The sequence below is a fragment of the Sander lucioperca genome, chromosome 4, assembly GCF_008315115.2.
Source record: "Sander lucioperca isolate FBNREF2018 chromosome 4, SLUC_FBN_1.2, whole genome shotgun sequence".
NCBI lineage: Eukaryota > Metazoa > Chordata > Actinopteri > Perciformes > Percidae > Sander > Sander lucioperca.
The window spans coordinates 12190823-12214915 of NC_050176.1; the positions used below are offsets into that span (position 1 = coordinate 12190823).

The 24093-nt window shown below is 42.0% G+C and overlaps 3 protein-coding genes across 5 annotated transcripts; 1 reads left to right on the top strand and 2 right to left on the bottom strand.

Moving 5' to 3' along the window:
* Positions 1-2302: 2302 nt before the first annotated feature.
* On the bottom strand, positions 2303-9511 carry r3hcc1l (R3H domain and coiled-coil containing 1-like). 2 transcript variants are annotated; one of them, XM_031289607.1, is made up of 7 exons: positions 9374-9511; positions 8509-9015; positions 8117-8304; positions 7810-7880; positions 6849-6944; positions 6596-6736; positions 2303-4577 (listed from the first exon to the last, which is right to left on the bottom strand). In XM_031289607.1, exons 2-7 carry the CDS (start codon positions 8983-8985, stop codon positions 4525-4527), a joined length of 1026 nt encoding a protein of 341 aa, XP_031145467.1. In that variant the 5' UTR covers positions 8986-9015; positions 9374-9511; the 3' UTR covers positions 2303-4524. The 2 variants fall into 2 exon arrangements, with proteins under 2 accessions (XP_031145467.1, XP_035856691.1); XM_036000798.1 differs by having other exon boundaries at positions 9194-9403.
* Positions 9417-18669, top strand: crtac1a (cartilage acidic protein 1a). 2 transcript variants are annotated; one of them, XM_031289601.2, is made up of 14 exons: positions 9417-9501; positions 10498-10703; positions 10800-10996; positions 12123-12259; positions 12595-12751; positions 12842-12976; positions 15665-15801; positions 15883-16019; positions 16149-16231; positions 16437-16537; positions 16719-16887; positions 17867-18012; positions 18283-18322; positions 18437-18669. In XM_031289601.2, the coding sequence occupies exons 2-14, from the start codon at positions 10507-10509 to the stop codon at positions 18442-18444; spliced, it is 1644 nt and encodes a 547-aa protein (XP_031145461.1). In that variant the 5' UTR covers positions 9417-9501; positions 10498-10506; the 3' UTR covers positions 18445-18669. The 2 variants fall into 2 exon arrangements, with proteins under 2 accessions (XP_031145461.1, XP_031145460.1); XM_031289600.2 differs by lacking the exon at positions 9417-9501 and adding an exon at positions 9668-9929.
* Positions 18670-20627: 1958 nt separating this feature from the next.
* golga7ba (golgin A7 family, member Ba) lies at positions 20628-23998 on the bottom strand. The gene is made up of 5 exons (XM_031289609.1): positions 23908-23998; positions 22700-22825; positions 22182-22334; positions 21958-22059; positions 20628-21860 (listed from the first exon to the last, which is right to left on the bottom strand). Exons 1-5 carry the CDS (start codon positions 23989-23991, stop codon positions 21777-21779), a joined length of 549 nt encoding a protein of 182 aa, XP_031145469.1. The 5' UTR covers positions 23992-23998; the 3' UTR covers positions 20628-21776.
* Between the last annotated feature and the right edge of the window lie 95 nt (positions 23999-24093).

Sequence of the window (24093 nt, forward strand, 5' to 3'; positions counted from 1 at the left end):
TTAAATTCAGCTATAGCACTGTCAGATAGGCTTCTAGCGTAGAAGCTTTTATCTAATTTCGTATATAAGCGGGTAGTAAGATTTCGAAAGTTATTAAGAAGTGGTCTGATAATAAAGGATTTTGCGGGAATACTATTACGTCTTCAATTTTGATGCCATATTCTAGCACAAGGTCGAGGGTGTGGTTAAAACAGTGCGTGGCCTCATGCACACTCTGACTGAAACCAATTGAATCTAGTAGTGAGTTGAAAGCAATACTAAGGCTATTGCTGTCAACGTCCACATGGATATTAAAATCACCTACAATAAGTACTTTGTCTGATTTTAGGACTACACATGATAAAAACTCTGAGAATTCCGATAAAAATTCACAATATGGACCTGGTGCTCGGTAGACAACAACAAATATAATTGGCTGTACTGTTTTCCATGTTGAATGCTGAAGGTTAAGAACGAGATTTTCAAAAGAGTTATAATTTAGTTTAGGTTTAGGATTAATTAACAGGTTTGAGTCAAATATGGCTGCAACTCCCCCTCCTCGGCCTGAGCCTCTAGGAATTTGAGTATTAATATGAGTGGGAGGAGTGGCTTCATTTAGACTGACATAATCTTCATGGCCCAGCCAGGTTTCAGTTAGACAGAATAGATCAATTTGATTATCGGATATCAATTCATTTACTAGTATTGCTTTAGAAGACAGAGATCTGATATTTAGTAGACCGCATCTAATTTTCCTATCCTGTTCTATCATTGCAGTGGTAGTTGTAATTCCAATTAGGTTGTTAAGTATTGCCCCTTTTTTGGTTACCTGTGGCTGACGTGAACTGGATGCTAAATTGACTATGTTTGCAGTCAACTTCTTATTACTTAGGGGATTCAACACTTTGTATGGTCTATTGTTGATTATAACTGGAATAGTACTAGTATTACATGTTACCCTGCAGAAAACATTTTCAGATTCATTCACTTGTAAAGTGCCATTAGGATCAATACCTGGGGGGCATGAATCTGTGATATTTTCAACAGAATGTCAATACTTAACTTTCAGTGTGGTCGTGGAGTGGAGAAGAGTCACAAAGGCAGCAAACCGAATCAGTCATGTCCATTATACAGCAACATAATGTTAGCTAACATTAGCTCACATGAGCTATCCTACTGGTCATAGGCCTACCAGACCATGCAAGTAAGGCTGTTTCAGCAAAGTTTAAAATAAAAGACTTAAGTGTGTTGAATTTAAGAACAGTGTTTTTTATTGCTTAAAGTTGTAAGAGAAAGAGTGTAATTACAAATCTTACACTGTCTCGCTCTAAGTGTGCATTATCATCTGTCTGGACTGTTATACACCTCTTCTCTACAAGATGAATGTCGATAAATGCAATGATAATACTATTGCTCAGGTGGTGGTGATATATCAGTTTGAGTGCCATTAGTAGCAAATCTTTGAATTAAAATTAGGGGAAGGGTGATGGAAAGTGTGTCTGCTGACAGTGCTTGGTGCTGGGACACTCGTTTATCGGTGTTTTAAGCCCCCAACGTCTCCTTCCAGGCAGCGCTGCCTGGAAGGCACTAGGATTAGGCAATGGTTAGGGTTAGGGTTAGGGTTTAGGTTAGGTGCCTTGAAGTCAACGGTCGCAGCGCTGCCTGGAAGGAGACGTTGGGGGCTTAAAACACCATCGAGCGGGACACTCACCACCCTACACCACCAGAGTCCTTTATTGTGGTGGGACATTAGATTATTCCTTCATTTGGACCATGCCTCACATTTAATTTGCTCCATGATATGCAGAGCTGGCACTTGGAACCACCACTTGCTCAGTAGTGGTTTGTGTTTGTGTAGTTAATCTAATGATTGTGTGCCAGGCACCCAGCAGGCTGCTCTGCGGTACATCACCTCCTCATGAAGCCACAGTAAAGGATGAGATTATAGGCAGGGCTCAGATCTCACACGATGATGGTAAAGAATCTAGTTCAGCTGCAAGAACAACAGAGCACAGGGAGGTCCACTTCTCTTCTGGCAAACTCACTATGAAAATGTGTCCACATTTGGTTTTATTCCTCACTGGAAGAGATAGTCAAGTGTGCAATGAGACCAGCTGAGACCTCAACAGTTAAAAAAAAAAATTAAAAAAAATAAGACAAAAAAGCTTTACGAGGAATGACAAGAAAAGTGTTTAATATTTGACATGATCTCAACACTAGAAAGAGACACCACAATCAAAAAAGCATAAAGTGTAAGCTTACATAATGACAAAACATACATTTTATCTTATTGTTTTGTGAAATGAATGACAGTGTGAGTGAGTCAAACTATATGACCATTTATTGTTGAATGTCATAGAAGTAAAGCAGTAAATAGTAAAATTCACAACAACATCACTAATCATTTTGGCATATTATCATTTACATCTCATTACGTTCACTTCCTGGAAAAGTGTACATAAATTATTACATAATGGTGTGACAGCAGGCATAAATAAAAACTATAAGATACAGTTGTCTTTTTTAACACCTTCCCCATTAACTAAAATAGTATTTCTCTAATCCCCAAAACCCTTAAAACACATGCTGTCAAATGCATTTTTTACAACCATACAACAAATGAACAATGTATGAGTATGTATGATGTGCTGCTGACAACAAACAACATAAAACCATCACTCCTAATGCAAATACATCTTTGGAAAGAAGGACACTTTGGAAAAAGATTAATACCTGCAGAGACTGTATTTGAATAGTGTGAATATTTATGTCATGCTCATTGTGACTTACTGATTTAAAAGAAATGAACACAAAAACTGAACAAGTAATGGTGCCTCCTCTGAGGCTGCAGCACTTTAATTAGCCCACTATGAGCCACGTGGCACTGTGTCTCAGTCGTGCCAATTAGCCAATGAGCCAAACTGTTACACAAACTGGGTTCCTTAGAGCAGTAACGAACTGCACTGATGTATAGATATATAGTATTGGTAGAGTTGAATTTCACAATTATTTTAATAAATTGATGTCTGCAGGCAACGTGTTTTAACATGGATGACACCATCTATCGTATTACTGTTAACATATCATCCACTAACAACTAGCAGATAGTGAGGCCACAAGTTAGCAGCACATTTTATTTTGAAGTTATAATTTGCATAAGAACAAATAACAAATGTGCAGCTCTTTGTCTGAGGAGGTGAAGGAGACACAGTGTCACGCTGGGTGAAGCCTCAGAGGAGGCAGCTGCCTCCAGCGGTCACAAAAGTCTCCTGAGCCTGGATGTGTGTGTTTCAGGAAGCTTCATTATTAAACATGACTATGAATTGGGAAACATTGTCTGTCTCTAGTAAAATGCCTAGCTTGGTGAATTAAAATGTATACAGCTAAAAATCTATATCTACTCAACAGTATGCTGAGCCGAGTTCTGTGAGTGTGCAGCCATGTTAAGAGCTAATACTACTTATTGTTTAGGATATAGCTTTCAAATATACCAGGTGTGTTAAAAATGTAAATTATTCTAAAGGACCATTTTTTTTGGCCTCCAAAGATTTTTGCCTCAACTATTGGACGGACACATTACACATGGATGAGGTAGGGTTCCTCTAGTCTAAAGTCTCAGTGTTCACAAATTTTTTTTTCCCGAAAACAAACCCAAACATACTTTTTCCTCTTTTTAACTGGCTAGCAAGATAAAGACAAAGTCTGTCTGTCAACTAAAAACTTATTTGATTGAAATGTGTTCTTCAGAATGTATGACCAGAATGAACTGTATCAGTTTTTCTTGGACAAGACTCCTCTCGTTGAAAATGTGTACAGACAGTACAGTGTAGAGTACACAAAATAAAATACATACGCCTAGGATACAACAGACAGAACAGCCATGAAACTTATTTGGAGGCTTTTCACTTCTCAGAAATGTTTAATAAGACAAGCTAACAGGTCCTCAACAATGTCTTCATATATAGTATAGTGATCATCATGATTGAATTTAATAGTACGGGACCTTCAACAGAAAACTTTGCTTCCCTCACATTTACAGGTGGATTTACTTAGGTCATCTTTAAAAACAAAAAACAAAAAACCATATAAAGACAAACACGAGACCTTAGATCTAGTCAATTGGGTAAGACAAATGGTTAGACTGGGTGCTTCACGACAGACGGTGGTTACAATCTTACGAAATATAAAAAGAAAACCCTGGTGAGTCGGTTGTGTTAGCCCGGGCCATGGCACAGAGGCAACAGTCCCTGCATGGACAGACTATAAACATAAAAAGGTGGGAGAACAATAGTAGGACCCTCTCATCTGATGTAACACGACAGGCAAACGGACAGTGGATGATGAGACCGTCGGTAACAATTGGTAAAGGACAGTGGCGGAGAGAAGGAAAAAGTGGTGGGACTACATTTCTGGGAAGTGCGGTGGTAGGAAGGAGCGGTCAGTTGACAAAAACAGAACAGCGGAAGAGACAGAGAAGACTTTAGCCTCTGCTGAACCAAAGCATCTAAAAAGAAAACTGAAATAAAACAGTAGTTTTCTGTTCAGTCACTTTCCCTCCCAGGCATCTTCCTTCTGTTTGGCTGCCAGGTGCTTTTGTTCTGAAAAAAAATAAATCACAAAGACACAGTTCAGCATATCAATCAGCCAAAGCCCTTAACTAAACAAGACTACGTGTATTTGGTGCTCTAAATTAGTATAGCGGTCAGGGAAGTAAAGAGCTGAGGCAGACTGAAGAGCTGGCGGTTAATTAATCTCTGGATAAGACCTTACGTGGCATTCATTCCAAGGACACAATGTTCGGCACATGATGCACGTCTGCGCTGACATCCACTGTGCGTGTTGTGATCTTACATAAAGAGCACAGCAGTAAGAACAAAGGAACCTTTTTTTAGTTTTCTATACTCAAGGTCCTAACTTCCTGACTGGCTCTTTAGTGGACAGCCATTTGTGGTTTTCTGTGCCTATATACTTATGTTCCATCTGCGAAGGGAAAAGGCTGCTGTACTGATTATAGACCTGTTATGATCTGTGCAGCAGTGGAAGGAGAGCAACTTCGCATCAACTTGCAACTACACAGCTCCCACTTGTGGTGGAAACCTTGTGATGCAAAGACTAGGACAGTCAGATAAGGACTGTTACGTGTTATTAATATTTATTTATTCAGTGACGGTTTGCCTGGGAACCCATGTTCTTTTTTTAAGGACACCCTGCTTGACAGTATGGCTGTGGTAATTACCACATTACCTCGGTGACGCGGTCACGTCACACCCACCGCTTAGTGAATCAAGCTTATAACTGATGTTTGTTTTTTTGTTCTTGCAAGCGAGTTACTGTCAATAAACAGTGTTGAGTAGCCTGTCTGTAAGTGTTTCAATAATGAATGCGGGCCTGCCGAATGCATGTGAGCAGAGTGTTGGGTCCAGAATTTCTCACTCCTCCTCACGAAGCGGTTTATTCCCCATGCTGCGTTGTATTTATGAAATGGCGCCCGCCCTCCCTCCATGCCACCAGTGCCAGGAGCTCCTCGTTCACCCGCCGGCAAAAAGTCAGCCAGATGCCAGCGATGCTCTGGGTATTGAGGGCGGGCGCCTTCATCTGCATGTACAATGTGAGCCTGGGCAGGGCTCGGCGATGCTTAGAACTCAGCAGTACCAGAGCGGGAGGTAAGGCAACGCTCCAACTTTTTGAAACATCCTCTCTGCGCTCCATCCAAAACCCTCCCGCTCCGCTCACATGCTCTGATCCAGACCAATATTCCTGCAATGTCAGCCTCTTAATAACAACACTGAAATAAAGATAGCTATTTAGAATATGTATGCTAGAAAGAACTAGCTACTACAGGAACTATTTTATAACAGCTGAAATTAAAACATTTTTTATGGTGGTAACTGCGACAATTTAAATGACTTCACAAATTTGTGCGGTATGAAAAAAAAAAAATCAATGCCGTGACAGCCCTACTTGACACTCAAACATATTAAACCCATCCTTCACGTATGCGATAAAGATCTGCAGTATTTCAGTCAAAGTCTGCTTCTCAAACATCTAGACTACATGCAGAGAGACCAGAGCTGCATCTCATGGCTCTTAAATGGCCTCCTTGAGTCCTCCACTTGCCTGTTTTACAAGCATCTTAGTCCCTCCCACCGAGGAGGCACGGGAGAGATGTGAGGAAATCATGGGAGGAGAGAGGCAACGAGCAAATCTGTTTTGAGAGGGATGAGATGTTATTTCCTCTAAAGTGCCACATGAATTCGTCAGCAACTCCTTCAGCTACACGGCTTCAGGGAAGGCTACTCTCGTGTATCCTCGCCTATAGCTCCTCGATGATCCCTCCTCGATGATCCCTCCTCGATGATCCCTCCTCGATGATCCCTCCTCGATGATCCCTCCTCGCTCCTCAGGGCAGAAATAAGAGCTTTGAGACGGCCTTCACCGAGGAGGGACAGAACAACTGCTGGTTCAGACGAGGACCGAGGAGTCGAGGAGCTATCAAATAAGGGCCATGAAATGCAGCCTAGGCCTTCAAAAGAAGATGTTCTGCTGACCACCGTACAGCTTCACATAACAAAACTCAAATCATAAGCTGAACATAACATCTCTGTTAATAATGTACCTCTCGCCTCCTGCAGCTTCTTCCTCTCTGACTCACGCTGATCCTTCGTCTGGTTGCTCTTTATACCGAGGGCACCGATCACAAGCTTTCGAGCCAGTGCTGCACTCGTCTGAGGTCTCTCTTTAGCAGGCAGGAGGTAGTCTGAGGATGGGAAGAAAAGATAGTAATGTAAACATAATATTAGTCTCTAAATATGTGAGCTAGAGAAGCCAAACTGATAAAGAACTGGAAAGGCACATGGCTATATTTGTACCTGAGCAGCTACGAGCTTGGGCCTTTATGGCAGAGGAGGATTTGGAAAGAGGTCGCAACTTCATCAGTGGATGTCTGGATCTTAAAGCTTCACGAGCTGAAAATGGAGAAGAAACTAATTACACAGGTCTATGTGGTGGGAAAATCTGTTAAATACAACAATAACACACCAACAATTCAGACAGTAAACTATTCATTTTCTCAATACCGTCTACGTCGTTTAATATATTTTGGAGACAACTGAAAAAGCACATTTGTAAAATTATGTCCAAACGTGATTCAAACGTGTTTCCTCTTACAACTCACCACAGTATCATATAATAGCTTCGCAACACCTAACTAAGGTCGATAATCTTGAGTTTTTCCCATCAGAATCTACTTTATTTCCTCCCATTGTGGCAGGGAAAAGTATCACAACAATATCTACTGCAGAGGATAGTATTGTTAGGTATTTCCCACCTAAACCGCCCTTCATGTAATCTCTATAATTGCCAGATATATGTAGGCAAACGGACAAGACTTTGGTATTGGAAGCGTTCTTGTTTCTGTTTGTAGTCTGAGTAGTGCTGACCAATCACGTTTGAGCGGGCTTTGGTTGCATGCAGGTAAACAGCCCGTGTGAAGAGTAAAAGAGGAGGAACACATTGATTGATGACTGTTTTGTGTATCTTTGTGTATCTGCACCTTGACCGCCCAAATTTCCCTATTTGGGATAGTAAAGTTTACCTTGACCTCGAAATGCAATCTCAGAACCCATCAGCTATCGTCTGACGATGATTTAGCTAAAACAGTTACAAAAGGTATTGACTCAGACTGTAAACAATGATCTGTTATCCGGATATCGGCAGGCTTCACTGGAACCCCCGAAACATTGGCCGTTGCCGCCGGAGGCTAAAACATTGTCAGGCTGATAGCCGATGGGTTCCAAGATTGCCTTTGATGTGATGCAGCACTTCACTAACCTGCTATGGGGCTTGAGAAGAGGCCCAGGGCATGTGAGTCATCAATCCACTTGATGTCAAAGCCTCTCTCTCTGAAAAAAAGAGGGAGTGAATAGTCACACAACAAGCAGTGCAGAAACAGATATAAAAACTAAAGGAAGATACAACTGTTACTTCTGTGTCTTATGGCTCTCAGATGCAATGCAAATACCAGGGATACCACATTCTGTGAGATTTCATTATAGTGCTTTAGTCAGGATTCCAATGTTGATCTTAAAATGCAGCAAGGACTAGCAAGGCTAGGAGTGGTACGTTGAATTCTACATACTGGTAGCACTGAAATAACTTGAGAAGGTCCTCCGTCTTAAACTCCGCAGGGAAGTCGTAGATCTCTACAATGTGAGCAAGTTCGTCCTCTGTGAGGTCGATGTCGTCCTCGTCATCTCGATCCATGTTGTAGTAATCAAACCTGGGGTCCTGGATTGACTTCTTTTTTCTACCTTCCTTCAAAGAGAGCTGAAGAGGGAAGAAGTGAGAAGAGTGAGAGCAGATGAGAACAGGTGGAAGAAGAGGGAAAGGACAATTGGATTTGAGTTTTCCTGCTGTGTTGTAAGTGTTAAATGTATTATAAGAAAACGTATTAAACTGCATACAAATAAACTGACAAATGAGTGTGTGTGAATTTTGGGCACGGTTCTACCACCCAGACCAAGCTCTCACCTCCTTAAGTAGGTGTGGTTCCAGACAATCTCCATCATCATTGAACAAGGTGTCCCAACTCTCCTCTTCCCCTTCCCCTTCCTGGGGGGATGTTTCTTCCAGCCATGAGGTAACATCTGCCCCCACATTGGTGGAGTCAGGCTGACCATTAACCGGCACATCTGTATCCTGTAACTGCTCTTCCTTCACATCAGGGTCCCCATTCTCTGTCTTACCTCCATCTTCTCCTCCAACAGTCGCTTCCTTGGCCGCTGCTCCAGCCTTGTCCTTCTTGTTCTTGGCGTTTTTCTTTGCCTTGTCTGTGTAGCGAGGCCGGGGTCTTGGTTTTACTTCTCCCTGAGTCTGAGCTTTCTCTTTGGAGCCTTGAAGTCGTTGCTTGGGCACATACAGACCCTGACTGGGCTTCTTTGACTGAGCGGTAGGTGTGGGTGTTGGCTGGGTTTGAGCACAGTCTTCTGTTGCCTGTTCCAACTCCATTATTTAATTATGTTTAAAAAATAACGTTACCTGGATCATAGAGGACAAGAAAACAGGAGAAGAGTCAATGCAGTGGAAATAGCAAGGGGCCTTCCGTCGGAAATCAAGCACTTTCTGACATCACCCCTTTCGGTAGGTTTTTTTTCCTAGTCTATAAATTTGACTAAAAGCATTTAACCACGACAATGCTGTTAGCTAGTTAGCTTACCAATTCAGCTAACTTAACTTCCACTAGCTGAGGTTGTAATAATTGTTTATTGAAGACATAAACATAAAGTTATTATTATACATTAAGTTATCGATGTACATTCAAATGTAATGACGTTCATTTCATTCAAAAGCATGCCTTAACAAATGATATATAATAACGGTTGCTCTGTCGGCTTACCCGTGTTTGTTTTGTTTAGCTCGATACAGATTTTCGTCGCACTAATGACGCAAGCATAGGACAACGCAAAGCTTTTTGGGAGATAGCGTTCCTGTTTGGCGCTGCAGCTGAACCACTCTGGACGGCGAATACGTTTGTTTACCGTCGAATTGGTTTTTCATCAAAATATTTATCGTCTTTATATGTCAGTATTTCTACCCCGGCAGGAATTATTAATGTGCTGTCGCCTGAATGTATTCTTCCTGTGTCATCGCAGTAATGTATTTGTATATCAGCGCATACAGCTGCCACAAACAGAGCAGACTTCCGCCTCTGACATACACGCTCACAGAAGCACAGACCAGCCATTGGTCAACATTCTAATTAGGCACGCAGTTCTTCGCTGATTGGTCAATCTTCACATAAGTTACACAAGCTGTTTCGTAAATTTTAAAAGCAGAAGATATGTGAGGTGGAGGACCTTTGCCAACTAATATAATAAGCAGCGCTCTGTGCACTCACATCGCTGCAGCGAAGTCAGATCATCTCCATCTATATACACTGATAGAGCTGTCAGGTAAGAAGGATTTTGAAGTAAAAAAAAAAAAAAAAAATCCTACACGCCAGTCTGCTCAGAAACAAACAGGAATGAGGACTAGGTATCAGTGCTGCAAGAATATATATCGTGCGTCATTTTTAACAACAGTTAACCAAGAAATCTTCAAAATGTACTAACACTACAGAGCGTTAATATAGCTGTGTATAGATACAGATACAAACATGTTTGTTTTATGGACATTATGCAAGCATCTGATGATTTATTTTCAAATGTAAGATTACCTTCTCAAAATGGGAAAATAAAAACATAATGGTGTTTACTGGTGAATTTGCAGAGAAACACCTCAAATATTTCTGTTTGTTTTGATGATCATTTTGAAACCCTTCAGATAATTTAGGCTTTTTGTACACTTTGATGTGTAAAATGTATCAATTGAATTGGTGGTGTTCTTCTGTAAATACATATTACTCATGCACAGTATCTCTATACAATATATTTGGTCATCATCAGTATGTCTTCCCTGCTTTATCCAAAAGAGTATTATAAATTGAAATGCATAACCCAACCCTGCTCTGTGTTCCACCAGGTTGAAATTATGTGGGGTTCAGGTCTGTTGCTCCTTTTGTTTGGACTCTGCCATCAGTCCCACACCCAGGGCTCTGAGCCCATGCTTCAGGTTGTAACACAGACAATACTTCCTCCTGACAGTCTGCACAATCCCACACAACTCAACTATGGAATGGCTGTTACAGACGTGGATGGTGACGGAGACCTTGAAGTGGTTGTGGCAGGGTGAGTGTGAAAATGGTTAGCTTGTTTCATATGTTCATTTCACTGCATAGAAATTCTTATATGTGCAAAACAAATGTGTGTGATGTTCTCCGTCAGGTACAATGGGCCCAACCTGGTGCTGAAGTACGATCACACTCAAAACAGGCTGGTAAACATTGCTGTTGATGACAGCAACTCTCCATACTATGCCCTGAGGGACCGAGCAGGAAATGCTATTGGAGTTACTGCGTGTGATGTGGATGGAGATGGACGTGAGGAGATCTACTTCCTCAACACAAACAGTGCCTACTCTGGTAAATAGTGCATTCTTATGATATGTCCTCAACATTTTTTACCCCAGCAAGTAATTTCAGGTAGCTGAATGCACTTCAAAAAAGTAAAATCTTACCAAGTATATTCATCTAATTTCTAGTAATAATATGTAATAACATTTAATATAAGACACAATCACCTAACAAGTAATATTTCAGTGAGATATAGGGACTTGTTTTTAGACGATAAATCTCAAATATCTTGTTAAGTGAAAGAGTGGAAAACATTTTGCTGAGTCTTATTTCAAATGAAACAAGCTTTTTTGAACATCTCATAAGTTTTTTAAGCTGCTGTTGTTGTGGTTTTGGATATTTCTGTTGCCTGTTTTCTTAATTCTGTCTGTTTCCCATTTTGTATATTTATTCTGTATATTTCTGTTCACTGTGGTGTAGATTTGTCCTGTTTTGTGTATTCTGGTTTGTGTATACTTCTGTTACCTGTTGTTTGTATTATGTTCTGTTTCCTGTTTTATTTTGATAGTCTAGTTTTCTGTCGTGTCTAGTTTGTCTAATGTGCTCCACCTGTTCTCCAGCCCTGGTGTCACCTGTCCCGTGTGTGCTCATTACCTAGTTTATTTAGCCCCTGTGTTTCCTTTGTCTCTTGTCAGATCGTTTTGTATCTTCGTCCGGTCAGTTTGTGTGTGTTTTACCTCCCTGTGTCAGTCAATTCAAGGTTGTTACTCCCTGGATTTCCTTTTTTATCTGTTTCCTGGTTTTTTGAGACTTGTGGTTTGTATTTTTTGGATGTAAGTTTTTCCCCTTGGCTTTTGGGGACTCTCTCTGTTGGCATTTTCCTTGTTTTTTTTTTGATGAAATAAACCCCCGCGCTCAAACCTTCTCCTGCCTTCCTGCCTCATCGTTGCATTTGGGCCCACTATTCACTGCTCGTGTAACAGCTGTGTTATTTGTAAAATATTTATCATGTTGTTTGAAGATCATATCTTATTTCAAGAAATCTTACCAGGTGAATTTGTACTTGGTCCATTGGCAGATTTGTTTTACTTATTACAAGCAAAAAAACCACCTGGATTCATTGTTTGTTAGTTTTTTACTTATTTTTGCATTGGCCTTTTTTCCTCATGATAACTGACTGTTTTTTTTAATGTAGGACGGGCAACTTATTCAGACAAGCTGTTCAAGTTTCGGAATGGCCGCTTTGAAGATCTTCTGGGGGACGCGCACAATGTGCGTCGTGGTGTCGCTAATCGCATGGCAGGACGTTCGGTTGCATGTGTTGACAGAAAGGTCAGTAAACCCACTTTGTAAACCTATTTATAAAGTCCCACAATCTGATCTCTATTTACTCTTTTTTTTCTTTCTGCTGTTTCTCAATAATTCACAATTCCTTCAAAAAATCTTCAAATGGAAGCTCACTTGGTAGAGCGTGCGACCATATATAGAGGTTTACTCCTCGACGCAGCGGCCATGGGTGTGACTCCGACCTGCGGCCCTTTGCAGCATGTCATTCCCCCTCTCTCTCCCCCTTCATGTCTTAAGCTGTCCTATACAAATAAAGGCCTAAAATGCCCCAAAAAACAAAAAGTCTTCCTCTCACTCTCGTGCCTGTTGTTGTTCTGCAGGGAACAGGCCGTTACTCAGTTTACGTGGCCAACTATGCCAGTGGCAACGTCGGTCCCCACGCCCTCTTAGAGATGGATGAGGCCGCCAGTGATATCACCAAGGGCATCATCGCTCTGTCTGACGTGGCAGCCGAGGCCGGGGTCAACAAGTTCACAGGTCAGGAGTCTCAGGTTGGAGAGTTGAAGTCTGTGATGTTTTGAAGTGTTCTGAATCAGCTGAGCATTCACCGCTTTGATCCTTGTGCAGGGGGGCGCGGTGTGGTGGTCGGACCAATCCTGAGCCAATCGAGGTCGGACGTGTTCTGTGACAACGAGAACGGACCCAACTTTCTGTTCAGGAATAATGGGGATGGGACTTTTGTTGATGTGGCCAGACAGGCAGGTGGGTAGGAAACAGGAAGGAAAGAAGCAGGTATAGTCAGAAGAAGATATATGCAAATTATTCAATTTTATTTATAATATCAAATCATAACAAGAGTTCTCTCGAGACACTTTACAGATAGAGTAGGTCTAGGCCACACACTATAATTTACAAAGCCCCAACAATTCCAGTAATTCCCCCAAGAGCAAGCATTAGCAGTGGCTAATGCGACAGTGGCGAGGAAAAACTCCCTTTAACTCTCTTAGGAAGAAACCTCGGCAGACCCAGGCTCTTGGTAGGCGGTGTCTGACGGTGCCGGTTGGGGATGTGATGAACAGTGGCAATAATAGTCACAAAGATAATGGAACAGTGACTACAAATGGTAGTCGTAGTAGTTCATGTCATAGCAGGGCACTGAAGTGCATTACAGGATGTAGCGTGGCACAGCATAGCATGGGTGGACGTAGCAGGACACAGAAGGATGCAGCAGGACGCAGCCGGACACTGCAGGGCATCGCAGAGCGTAGGACCACAGTTACAGCTCCAACCAAGATCTTGGTGCCACCCTAATCCAAGGGTATATTCTGGGCGAGAAAAGAAACATAAGGACTCCGGGGAATAAACTCCCCAGAGCTAGGTTAGTAACAAGCATTTCTGGGACATGGATGCACACAAATGGAAACAAATGGAAAGAGGGAGGAGAGAGCAGTTCAGTGTGTCACAGGAAGGAAGGAAGGAAGGAAGGAAGGAACTTCCCCGGCAGTCTAGAATTATAACAGCTTAACTAAGAGAAACAGGTTAAGGAGTGGAGCCTGGTCGGGCTAGAACTCTCCCCAACCAGATCGGGCTGTACTGGCCTGCCTCCCTCTACTTTTATTATATTATTGATTATATGGTAGATGAATCTGACGACTATGAAGAGAAGCAGAGAAGAGAAGGGGTGCTGTGTCTAAAGCTATATACCCTGCCCCGCCGGTCTAGGCGTACGCTGCAACTCCTCATTCCCTAACTATAAGCTTTATCAAAGAGGAGGGTTTTCAGTTTATTCTTAAATATGGTGACAGTGTCTGCCTCCCGAACCCAGACTGGGAGCTGGTTCCACAGGAGAGGAGCCTGATAGCTGAAGGCTCTGGCTCCCATCCTACTTTTAGAGACTCTAGGAACCACAAGTAGCTCTGAGTTCTGGGAGCGCATTGCTCTAGTGGGACAATAAGGTACTATGAGCTCTTCAAGATATGAAGGTGCTTGACCGTTTAGAGCTTTGTAGGTCAGGAGAAGGATTTTAAATTCAATCCTGGATTTTACAGGAAGCCAATGCAGAGAAACTAATACAGGAGAAATATGATCTTTTTTCTTAGTTCTTGTCAGAACACGTGCTGCAGCATTCTGGATCAGCTGGAGGGTCTTGAGGGACTTATTTGAGCATCCTGATGGTAAGGAATTACAGTAGTCCAGCCTGGAAGTAACGAATGCATAGACTAGTTTTTCAGCATCGTTTTGCGACAGGATGTTCCTAATTTTGGCAATGTTACGAAGATGAAAAAAGGCTGTTCTTGAGGTTTGTTTTAGATGGGCGTTGAAGGATAGATCCTGGTCAAAAATAACTCCTAGATTTCTGACAGTAGTACTGGAGGCCAGGGCAATACCATCCAAAGTAGCTATACCCTTTAGATAATGAAGTTCGGAGGTGTTTGGAGCCCAACACAATCACTTCAGTTTTGTTTGAGTTTAACATCAGAAAATTGTAGGTCATCCAGGTTTTTATATCGTTAATGCACACTTGAAATTCAGCCAACTGACTGGTTTCGTCTGGCTTGATTGACAAGTATAATTGGGTGTCATCTGCGTCAGCCTGGCAACAGTGCTGAAAAGAAACCTTGGGTTGTTCTTATTTTCTTCTATTAGTGATTAGTAATAGTCTGATCTGGCATTTCTGAGGGCTTTCCTATAATTTTTCACACTGTCTTGCCAATCTAAACGAGATTCTTCCAGTTTGGTGGAACGCCATTTACTTTCAAGATTTCGTGAGATTTGTTTTAATTTGCGAGTTTGGGAGTTATACCAGGGTGCTAGTTTCCTTTGCTTTGTCATCTTCTTTTTGATAGGAGCAACAGAGTCTAAAGTTGTCCGTAGGCAGGCCGTAGCACCATCTACAAAAAATATCACTTTGGGAGGGACTAAAGTTAACATAAAGGTCCTCTGTTATATTAAAGCACGACATAGGCATCTAGCGTAGAAGCTTTTATTTAATTTCAAGTAGTTGGGTAGTAAGAATTCGAAAGTTATTAAAAAATGGTCTGATAATAAAGAATTCTGTGGAAATACTATTAAATTATAGCATGCTAACATGCTAAACTAAGACCGTGACCATGGTAAACGTACCTGCTACACATAAGCATGTTAGCAATGTCATTGTGAGCATGTGAATGTTTAGCTCAAAGCACCGTTGTGCCTAAGTACATCCTCACAGAGCCGCCAGCTTGGCTGAAGACTCTTGTTTCTTGTTGAAAGGTTTTTAATAAATGAGACCACGGAGGTAACTGAAATATTGAGGTTATTACACTGAAAATGTACCAAAATGCAATGCTGTCTGCCAGTGTCTTTTTTTGATACTACCACTAAGGGTTGCCATACAGGGAATTTTCAAATCCTACACATAGAGGGCTTTCAAAGGTATTAAGGCTTTCAACATTGTGTAACTTCTGCAAGGTGTGGAGGACCGGGACCAGCATGGCAGAGGAGTAGCACTAGCTGACTTCAATGGCGATGGAAAGACAGACATCGTCTATGGCAACTGGAATGGCCCACACAGACTTTTCCTGCAGGGCAGCGACTCAAAATTTCGGGTAAGGAAGGAGAACAGGACAGTGGTGGAAAAGATGAAGCGAGTTTGATAAAGGAAGACCTGACAGTGTTCTCTTGTGCAGAACATAGCCACTGGAGGATTTGCGGCTCCCTCACCTATTCGCACAGTCATCGCTGCCGACTTTGACAACGACAAGGAGCTTGAGGTGTTTTTCAACAATATTGCTTATAGAAGCAGCGCCCCTAACAGGCTGTTCAGGTAACATTTCAATTATTATGTAAGTCCTGTAAGAAGAACACACTATTACACAAATAACTAAGTTAATCAAATCCTGGATTATTGTTTACATTATTAGCTATATTTAGATTATTGTGCGTTTGTTTGCAGGGTGTCAAGGAGAGCTGATGCAGACCCTTTGATCCAGGAGCTTAATGTGGGAGACGCTGCAGAGCCGCAGGGGCGAGGAACAGGTCAGCTTTCTCTCAACTCACAACAGAGGACATTGGACAACAGAATGTCATCCGTTTTAATCTCAAAATGTTCTAAACTCGAAGTGAATCATCTCTGCTACCTATCTGTGTGGATAAGATTTGCAGAGACACAGCTGTCAGATAAACACCACAGTGAAGTTGTTATGTAGGTCAGTGCAGTGAAAGCTCTGTTTGTTTTGGACAGGTGGCACTGTGACAGATTTCGATGGGGACGGACAGCTGGACCTGCTGCTGGCACATGGAGAGAGTGCCCAGCAGCCAATCTCTATCTTCAAAGTCACACAGGTGTGTGTGTGTGTGTGTGTGTGTGTGTGTGTGTGTGTGTGTGTGTGTGTGTGTGTGTGTGTGTGTGTGTGTGTGTGTGTGTGTGTGTGTGTGTGTGTGTGTGTGTGTGTGTGTGTGTGTGTGTGTGTGTGTGTGTGTGTGTGTGTGAACTTAGCCCTAAAGAACTGTCAAACCTCACCAGGGCTCGTCCAACAACTGGCTGCGGGTCATACCTCGCACCAGGTTTGGCTCTTTTGCCCGGGGAGCCAAGGTGACAGCCTTCACCGGTCACAGTGGAGCACACACACGCATCATTGACGGAGGCTCGGGGTACCTGTGTGAGATGGAGCCTGTCGCACACTTTGGTTTAGGTAACTTCCTTTCACACTTTATAATCCAAAGACACTGAAAGAAAATGGGATGCTCAAACATATACATCTAAATATTTTTTTATTGCATGTATTAAACCCAATCTACACATTGTTTTTATTAGTACAGTGGAGTTCAACACTTTGGGAAATACACTTGGACGCTTTTATTCGCATTCTTGCTGAGAGTGTCATGAGAAGATCGATACCAGATTATCTTTGGTCAGTTTATCTTAGCTTAAAGAATGCGCCTACTTAAGCCCCTAAAGCTAATTAGTTAACATGCATTTTGTGTGTTTATTCCGTCAATAAACAGATACAACAATTTATGTTTTTATAGGGAGTAATGTGCTGGAATCATTTCTTGACAAACAACGCATTATTCATCGCTTTAGCACTTCTGTGCTAGTTTCACGGCAACCTGAAAATGTCAAGAGCCTGTGAAGTCCCAGTAGTTTAACATTTTAACAATGGTCAGAGCCACGCTAGCTGTTCCCCCTGCTTCCACTCTTTATGCTAAGCTATGGGAATGGCCTCCTGGCTCCTGGCTCCATCTTCATGCTTAACGTACAGACATGTGAGTCATATCAATCCTCTCATCTAACTCGCCGCAAAGATTTCCCAAAAGTGGGGTGTCCTGGTAGCTCACCTGGTAGAGCGTGTGTCCCCATGTACGAGGGCCAGTCCTCGCTGCAGCGGCCCGGTGTTCGATTCTGACCTGCGGCCCTTTGCTGCATGTCATTTCCCTTCTCTCTCCCCTTTTATGTCTCAAGCTGTCCTCTCAAATAAAGGCCTAAAATATCCCCAAAAAAAAGCTTAAAAAAAATTCCCAAAAGCTCAAACTTTTCCGTCAACATGTAATGTAATGTAATACAGTACATGTAATATCATGTGTTGTCCTAACACGCACAGAAACTTTTTGAAAGGTATATTTTCCTTTTGTGTGATGCTCAGTGATTTTCTTTCTACCCATGTCTCCCAGGTAACGATGAGGTGACGGTGCTGGAAGTCTCCTGGCCAGACAGCAGCTCCATCACTCGAACCCTTCAGCCTGGTGAAATGAACTCAGTGGTGGAAGTAGCCTATCCCAAAGGAGGGGAAATGTCTCTGCTTGCCAATGACACGCAGGTACGCATAATTGATCCACGGCATCTATTATGAACACTTATAATGTTCGAGGTAGTCTGTGATAGTGGCCTAAAATACTTAGCCAACAACAGTCAGTCTTTTGTCTTTTTCTCTCAATGTCAATTTCAGATTTAGAGTTAGAATTAGAACCAGTTTATTAACAAAAACTAATTTCCAGTCCCTTGTCTGCAAAATCTAAATATTACAAATAAAAAAATTACAATTGCTAACATTTGTTATATACCAATGATTTTTCTTCTTTTTGTTCAGTGTGGTAAAGGCTTTTCTGTTAAGAATGGTCGCTGTGCAGGTAAGCACATTTTCTTTTTAATCAGTTCTTTAAATTAAGTGACTTTTTTAAAGATGAATAAAACCATTTAAATCGAATTTCTTTCTATTTTCTTGAATTTTTCTGTTTCCACAGGTCTGTGAAGATAATCACATCAAATGCAATCAAAACATCGCTGTATAAAATACAACATCGTTACAGGAAACGTTTTAAAAATACTTCTCTTTTTTGTCTGTACTTGTGTTTTTCTTTACGCTGTGAGTAGTTTTAATATTGTTGTGTTTCTATTTTTTGTCAACCTTTAACTACTAGGTAATGGTTGTTGTATATGTCATGGCAAAATCCCTAAATAAACTGCTACTAATCAATATGGTCAGATTGTCATTTCATAGATACAAAACAGTCATATCTGTATTCAGTGCTTTTGAGAGACTCCCTCTAGTCTCACATACACAACTTCATCACTCCATAAACTTTGACAAACTGCCTGCATGTTAGACCCACTGAGTTTTCACTAAAAAACTGCAGCCATGTGAAAATGATTTAGTAAGAACAAGACATGAACTCTGGCAGACTAGCTGGAATAATCACAAAGGTCTAGCTCTCTGTACAAAGGAAAGATATTCCTTTATTCTCCTGTTTGCATCTCTCTTCTGCCGTTTTTACATGTTCCTGCCATGTGCCTGTCAGTTTCATCCATTTGTACTGTGTTGTCTTAATCTGATGTCTGTCTTTCCTTGCTTTCCTCCCCCATTTCTTCTTCTTCTCCCCTATTCTGTCCCTGCATTCATGCAGCGTTGGCTCCATTTTACGATGGCGTCCGCTCCACCTCTGTCTCCACGTTTGAAGCCTCCTGTTATAAGACCGTTTTACTACAGTGTGTCATGGTGATCTCTGCACTGGCAGATCTCAGGGGTTGGTAGTCTTTAGGGTAAAGTCAATACAGTAAGACAGCCTGGACCAAGCATTTGCAAAAAGACTGGACTTCCTGTGACATGCAACAACAAGTCTGTTTTATCAGAAGGCATGTTCTAGTATCTGGAAATCCTGCAGTCTGCAGTTTCCTGGTGAGCTGGGTGTATGCAGTTGTAAGTAAAGAATTAAAAACTGGGTTCCGTATCATGCCTTTTACAAAGCTGAAAGTGCTGACCAAAGCTTGTTACAACATCAAAATAGCAATTTTTTTTAAATCTGACATTTGATGTCTGAAGTTTTTAGTGCATGCAATACGTTTTAAATCATAATCATTATTTACTGTAGACCTTTTCCACAGCAGACATTTCGACTTGTGACTAGGAAAATCACAGGTGTTAGTAATAACATTATGGTTGGCAACATTTAAGTGCCCCAGTAAGCAGCATGTACAGCCATCATTAATTGTATTATGGACACCTGTGCCTTTCCTACTGTGACATGCCAAACTGTGTTTTGTGAAAAAGGTCTATTGTGCATAATATAAATATCTTTGTACCTATTATCCAGTAAGTCAATTTCACATGGAGATATGAAAATACGTCCATATAGTCGATGGTTAAATGAAATCCTGTCCAGCCAAGATTACAAAAAGAGATCTCAAGGCACTATTGATGTGTCAAACACGTGTAATTAGTAGCATTAAAGCAGCCATGATCAATGTTCTTTTTTTTTTTCTGGCCACTTGGGGGCAGCGGAATGAGCATGAACATTGGTATGTTATCACCCAATAAAATTGTTATGGCTAAGATGTTGGCAAACAGTTGCTTATTTACACATCCAGCAATTACAGAGCAACATTATTATTTATTGGAAGTCGTGTTTCTGACTCCACCTGTCGAATGAGTCCAGTATTCACTCTCTTTTGGCTCTGTTTGTCTCCTGACAAAAATACCTAGCTCGTTATCTGCTAAATGCTTCACTTTGTTCACCAGCTAGTTGCTAACGGAGCTCTTTCACTGAAAACAGCTGCCGACACTGATGAGAGCGGTAAGACTAAAGCAAAACAGTAAAGCTGCGTAAAATTAAAACAAGCTCTCCAGTAAGTAAAGGTTAACTGAAAATTCTCTGAGTTTTATTAAACAAAGACATATTGATCATATCTAGTAATGAAACATTATTAATATACAAAATATTGATTAGTGCAGCTTTAATAACTGCTTTCCATTTAGGAGTTCAAGTTGCAGAGCCCTGCTACTGTGTATGCTGGGTTACAATCATGACTTAGCGGCACACCTGAATGGAACAAGGCCATTATTAATGTTATTGTAAACACCTGTACTTTTGCTGTGATAAGTAAAATGTCTGCCACAGTAAAAGGTATATTTCAAAGAGAAAGATGAGCTCTGTGCAGTTGTGATGAAACAGTATTTATTTGACACCAGTCATATTTGCATGTGTATCAAACAGTAAGCAGTACGAAAGTTTGTTGTTGCACAAAATGTCACCAAAATAAAAGACACATTCACATTTGTGAGCCAGTTATGGCAGTTATTGTTCTTTGGAAGTGTGTTCAGAAATCAAGGAAGGGTTGGTGTATTTTAAAACACTGAGGGTAAGATTCAGGAAGACTTTTTTGACCCATCCTTTGTCTACTTACTATTGCATGTAATGCACAGTATGTTTTTGCATTATCAAAAATGTAGGAATGGTTAGTTTCACTCATTGAAACCAAAAGGTTAGTACCGAGGTGTGTGTGTGTGTGTGTGTGTGACTATGTGACTATATAGGCTTCATGTGATATGGAAGATCTGCTACATATACATGGATGGGCTGAATGACATTCATCTGCTACCAGACAGCATGATTTACATCAGAGGTGAATGAGGTTCTTTGTACAGTTTATCTTGGTGGGTGAAACTTTGCGATGCCTTCAAATACTTGTACATCCTACGCAGATTTGCTAAAATCTGGAAACTCAGCCAGAGCTACAGATAACGTGTTTTAACGCCAGTGTCTGGTGTGCAGGGTTGATGGTGGAGTTCAGTCCACCATGGTCCGGTGCAGTGCAGCTGTGGCTGATCTGGACCACATGGTGCGGCTGAGGTTTGGTGAGGCTTGTGGTCTTCACCCGTGCCTCAACACTTCATTACTCCCTCTTTTTCTCTCATCCTTTTCTCACCCACCAGATTACACGAAGCTGTGGTAACTTCAAAGAGGACAGGAAGAAAGGTAATGGTACGAACACACAAAGTATTACTAGCGAAAATAAGATTGAGACACTGAGAAATTGAGACACCGCATCGTAAGGTAACATGACTGCGTCGGCGCATGCACGTTCCTTTGCAACAAACTCCTGCAGCACGTGTTTTATAAGCATGAACACCGGGATGGCACGTCACGCGCAGCATGACTTTATTTGTCAAAAGCAAGTGAATCCTTTGTGTGAGCGTAGCTTTTGGATGTATGTGCTAAGTGTTGGAACAGGGGAAGCATCATTGTCCTCAGTTCTCCTGCAGGGTTGCGAGTGATCAGGGGGACATGGTTGTTAGGAAGTACCCAGTCATCGAGCGGTGCTGCCAGACACAGAGCTGCTCCCCGAGCTGGAGTCACTGGAGCCCCGGTCTTCATAGATGGAAATCTCTATCTGGTGGGAGAGTTAGGGGCCAAGAATTTGCTAGAGTGTGGTTTATTAAACAGAACATATAAATGCACATGCATCCAAAGACATTGAGTAAGGATACGACACGCATTCCCCTTTCTATGGGATCAGTGATGAGCAGCCCTCTGGGAGCATAGATCTTCTCATTCTGCTCCTGAATGTACTTGGCTATCTTCTTCAACACCTAACACACACACACACACACACACACACAGAAGAAAAACGAGAAATGGTGCAGAATCCCAGACACGTTAGTCCCCGTCCAAGACCATTAAAATGCATAGAGTTTGAGATCGCCAGTCTGACCTTCTCATAACGCGTCTCCATGCAGAGGAAGATAAGATACGCTGTAGAGCAGGCCAGACACCCCTCCAGGTAGGACTGGCCTCCTATCTTTTCTGCCTCTGCGTAATAGTTGTTCAGCGTCTTCACAGTGTCCTCAAACAGTGTCCGCTCAATCTGCAAACACACGCAGAGTCATGAGTAGCAGGGTTAGGATTGACAGTGACAGTGGAGAAACAGACAGGTAACATGGGGAGAGAAAAAAGAGGGATATGGCACGCAACTAAGGTCCAAATCCAACTGGAACATTTCAGTTATGTGATATGTGTCTTTACAGCTCTCCACTCTAAACACAACATGAATTCTCTGTACAGCAGTAAAGGCAGGTAAATAGATCAATTATGGCGTTAAAATAGTTTCAATCTAGTAATATGATGTCTCCAAATATACCTTCAAATGCATGCATGGTTGGATAGGCAGGTTAGATAATAACAACACAACATTTTTTTTAAAGCCAAAGTCACAGGCTACGGTCTCCTCACCCTGCTCTCCAGCTCAGAGGGGAACTTGGTCTGAAACCGGCAGGTGGTTCCTTCGCTGTAGTCTCTCTGGATAAAGACTTTATTAGCCAGAGATGCACTGTGCCTCAACTCCTGCAAATTGTGGAACTGAGGAGGATAAATCACACACACACAAAGACAAATATGGTGAGGTTTTATACAGTATGTCTTTAATGAGTCCACAGAGAGAGCTCCATCTCTCTCTGCACCTGTCCAATCACAATGTGTACAAACAGTGGCAGGTTTGGAAGTATAGGATGATAGAGGAGAAGCAGACGAGATGTGATCAATCACTCTGTGGCTCAGTGTCTGCACTCATTTCTGCCTTGTGTTCTGTTGGAGCAGAGCCCAGCATTGGACATACTATCTTTCTCACACACACACACACACACAATCACATTCTCTTCATCCCTTTCTCTCTGTTCTCACAGGTAGCAGGAAACGGGACAACATTTCACTCCATCTCACAACAGATCGATCAGGCTGAACACGATGAGGCAGACTGATAAAAGGCCGTCCAAACTATTGTAATATCTCCTGTTAGTGATGGAAATATTTCATCAGGGTGTATGTTTGGTAAACATACATTTTTGCATTATTATTATTTATTTATTTTTGCATTTCTAAAAGCACGGATGCAGGCAGGCGAAAGAGGCTGACAGCAGTGAGGAAGGTCAGGGCGGCGTGGCTGCTGTCCATGGTGCTGAACGCTATGCATTAGTGTGTGTGTGTGTGTGTGTGTGTGTGTGTGTGTGTGTGTGTGTGTGTGTGTGTGTGTGTGTACACCGGATTAACGGAGCGCCTCAACAGACAAAAACACCAAAACAGCTTAACATCGCGGGGAGGTGATCCGCTGTTTCTGCCCCATTTCAGTTTCCATGAAGCACACAGATGACTTTCAAATTCCCTTATAATCGTTTCCCTTTTGAAAGGCCAGAACACGCTTTACAGGAAGAAGAAAAGAAAAAAAAATACGACCAGCCCTCGGACGAAACTGGCATGATAGGACACACACAGGCGTCCGTAGTGATTTAAGTGAGCCGCACATTGTGGTTTCACCGTGCGCAGCCTGCAATCCACTCATTGACCACGTTAACTGCACCTCTTTTATTTAAATGGTAATGCAATTGTGTACGCTGGTGAACGAAACATCAAGCAGGAAATTAAAAGAGATAATATGACAGCCTTACCTCTGTCGCCATGTTGCCATCCGCCGCCGTAGGGACGAGTCCCTGCGTGCGCTGAAATCGCTTTAGTGGGACACAGTGACACATTGGAGGAGTGGAGGGGGAAGGGCGGGAGGGTGAGAGGGGGAGAGGAGAGAGAGGAGGGGCGGGGCTAACACAAGTACAGTGTTTAGGTCATTTTAATTCAGC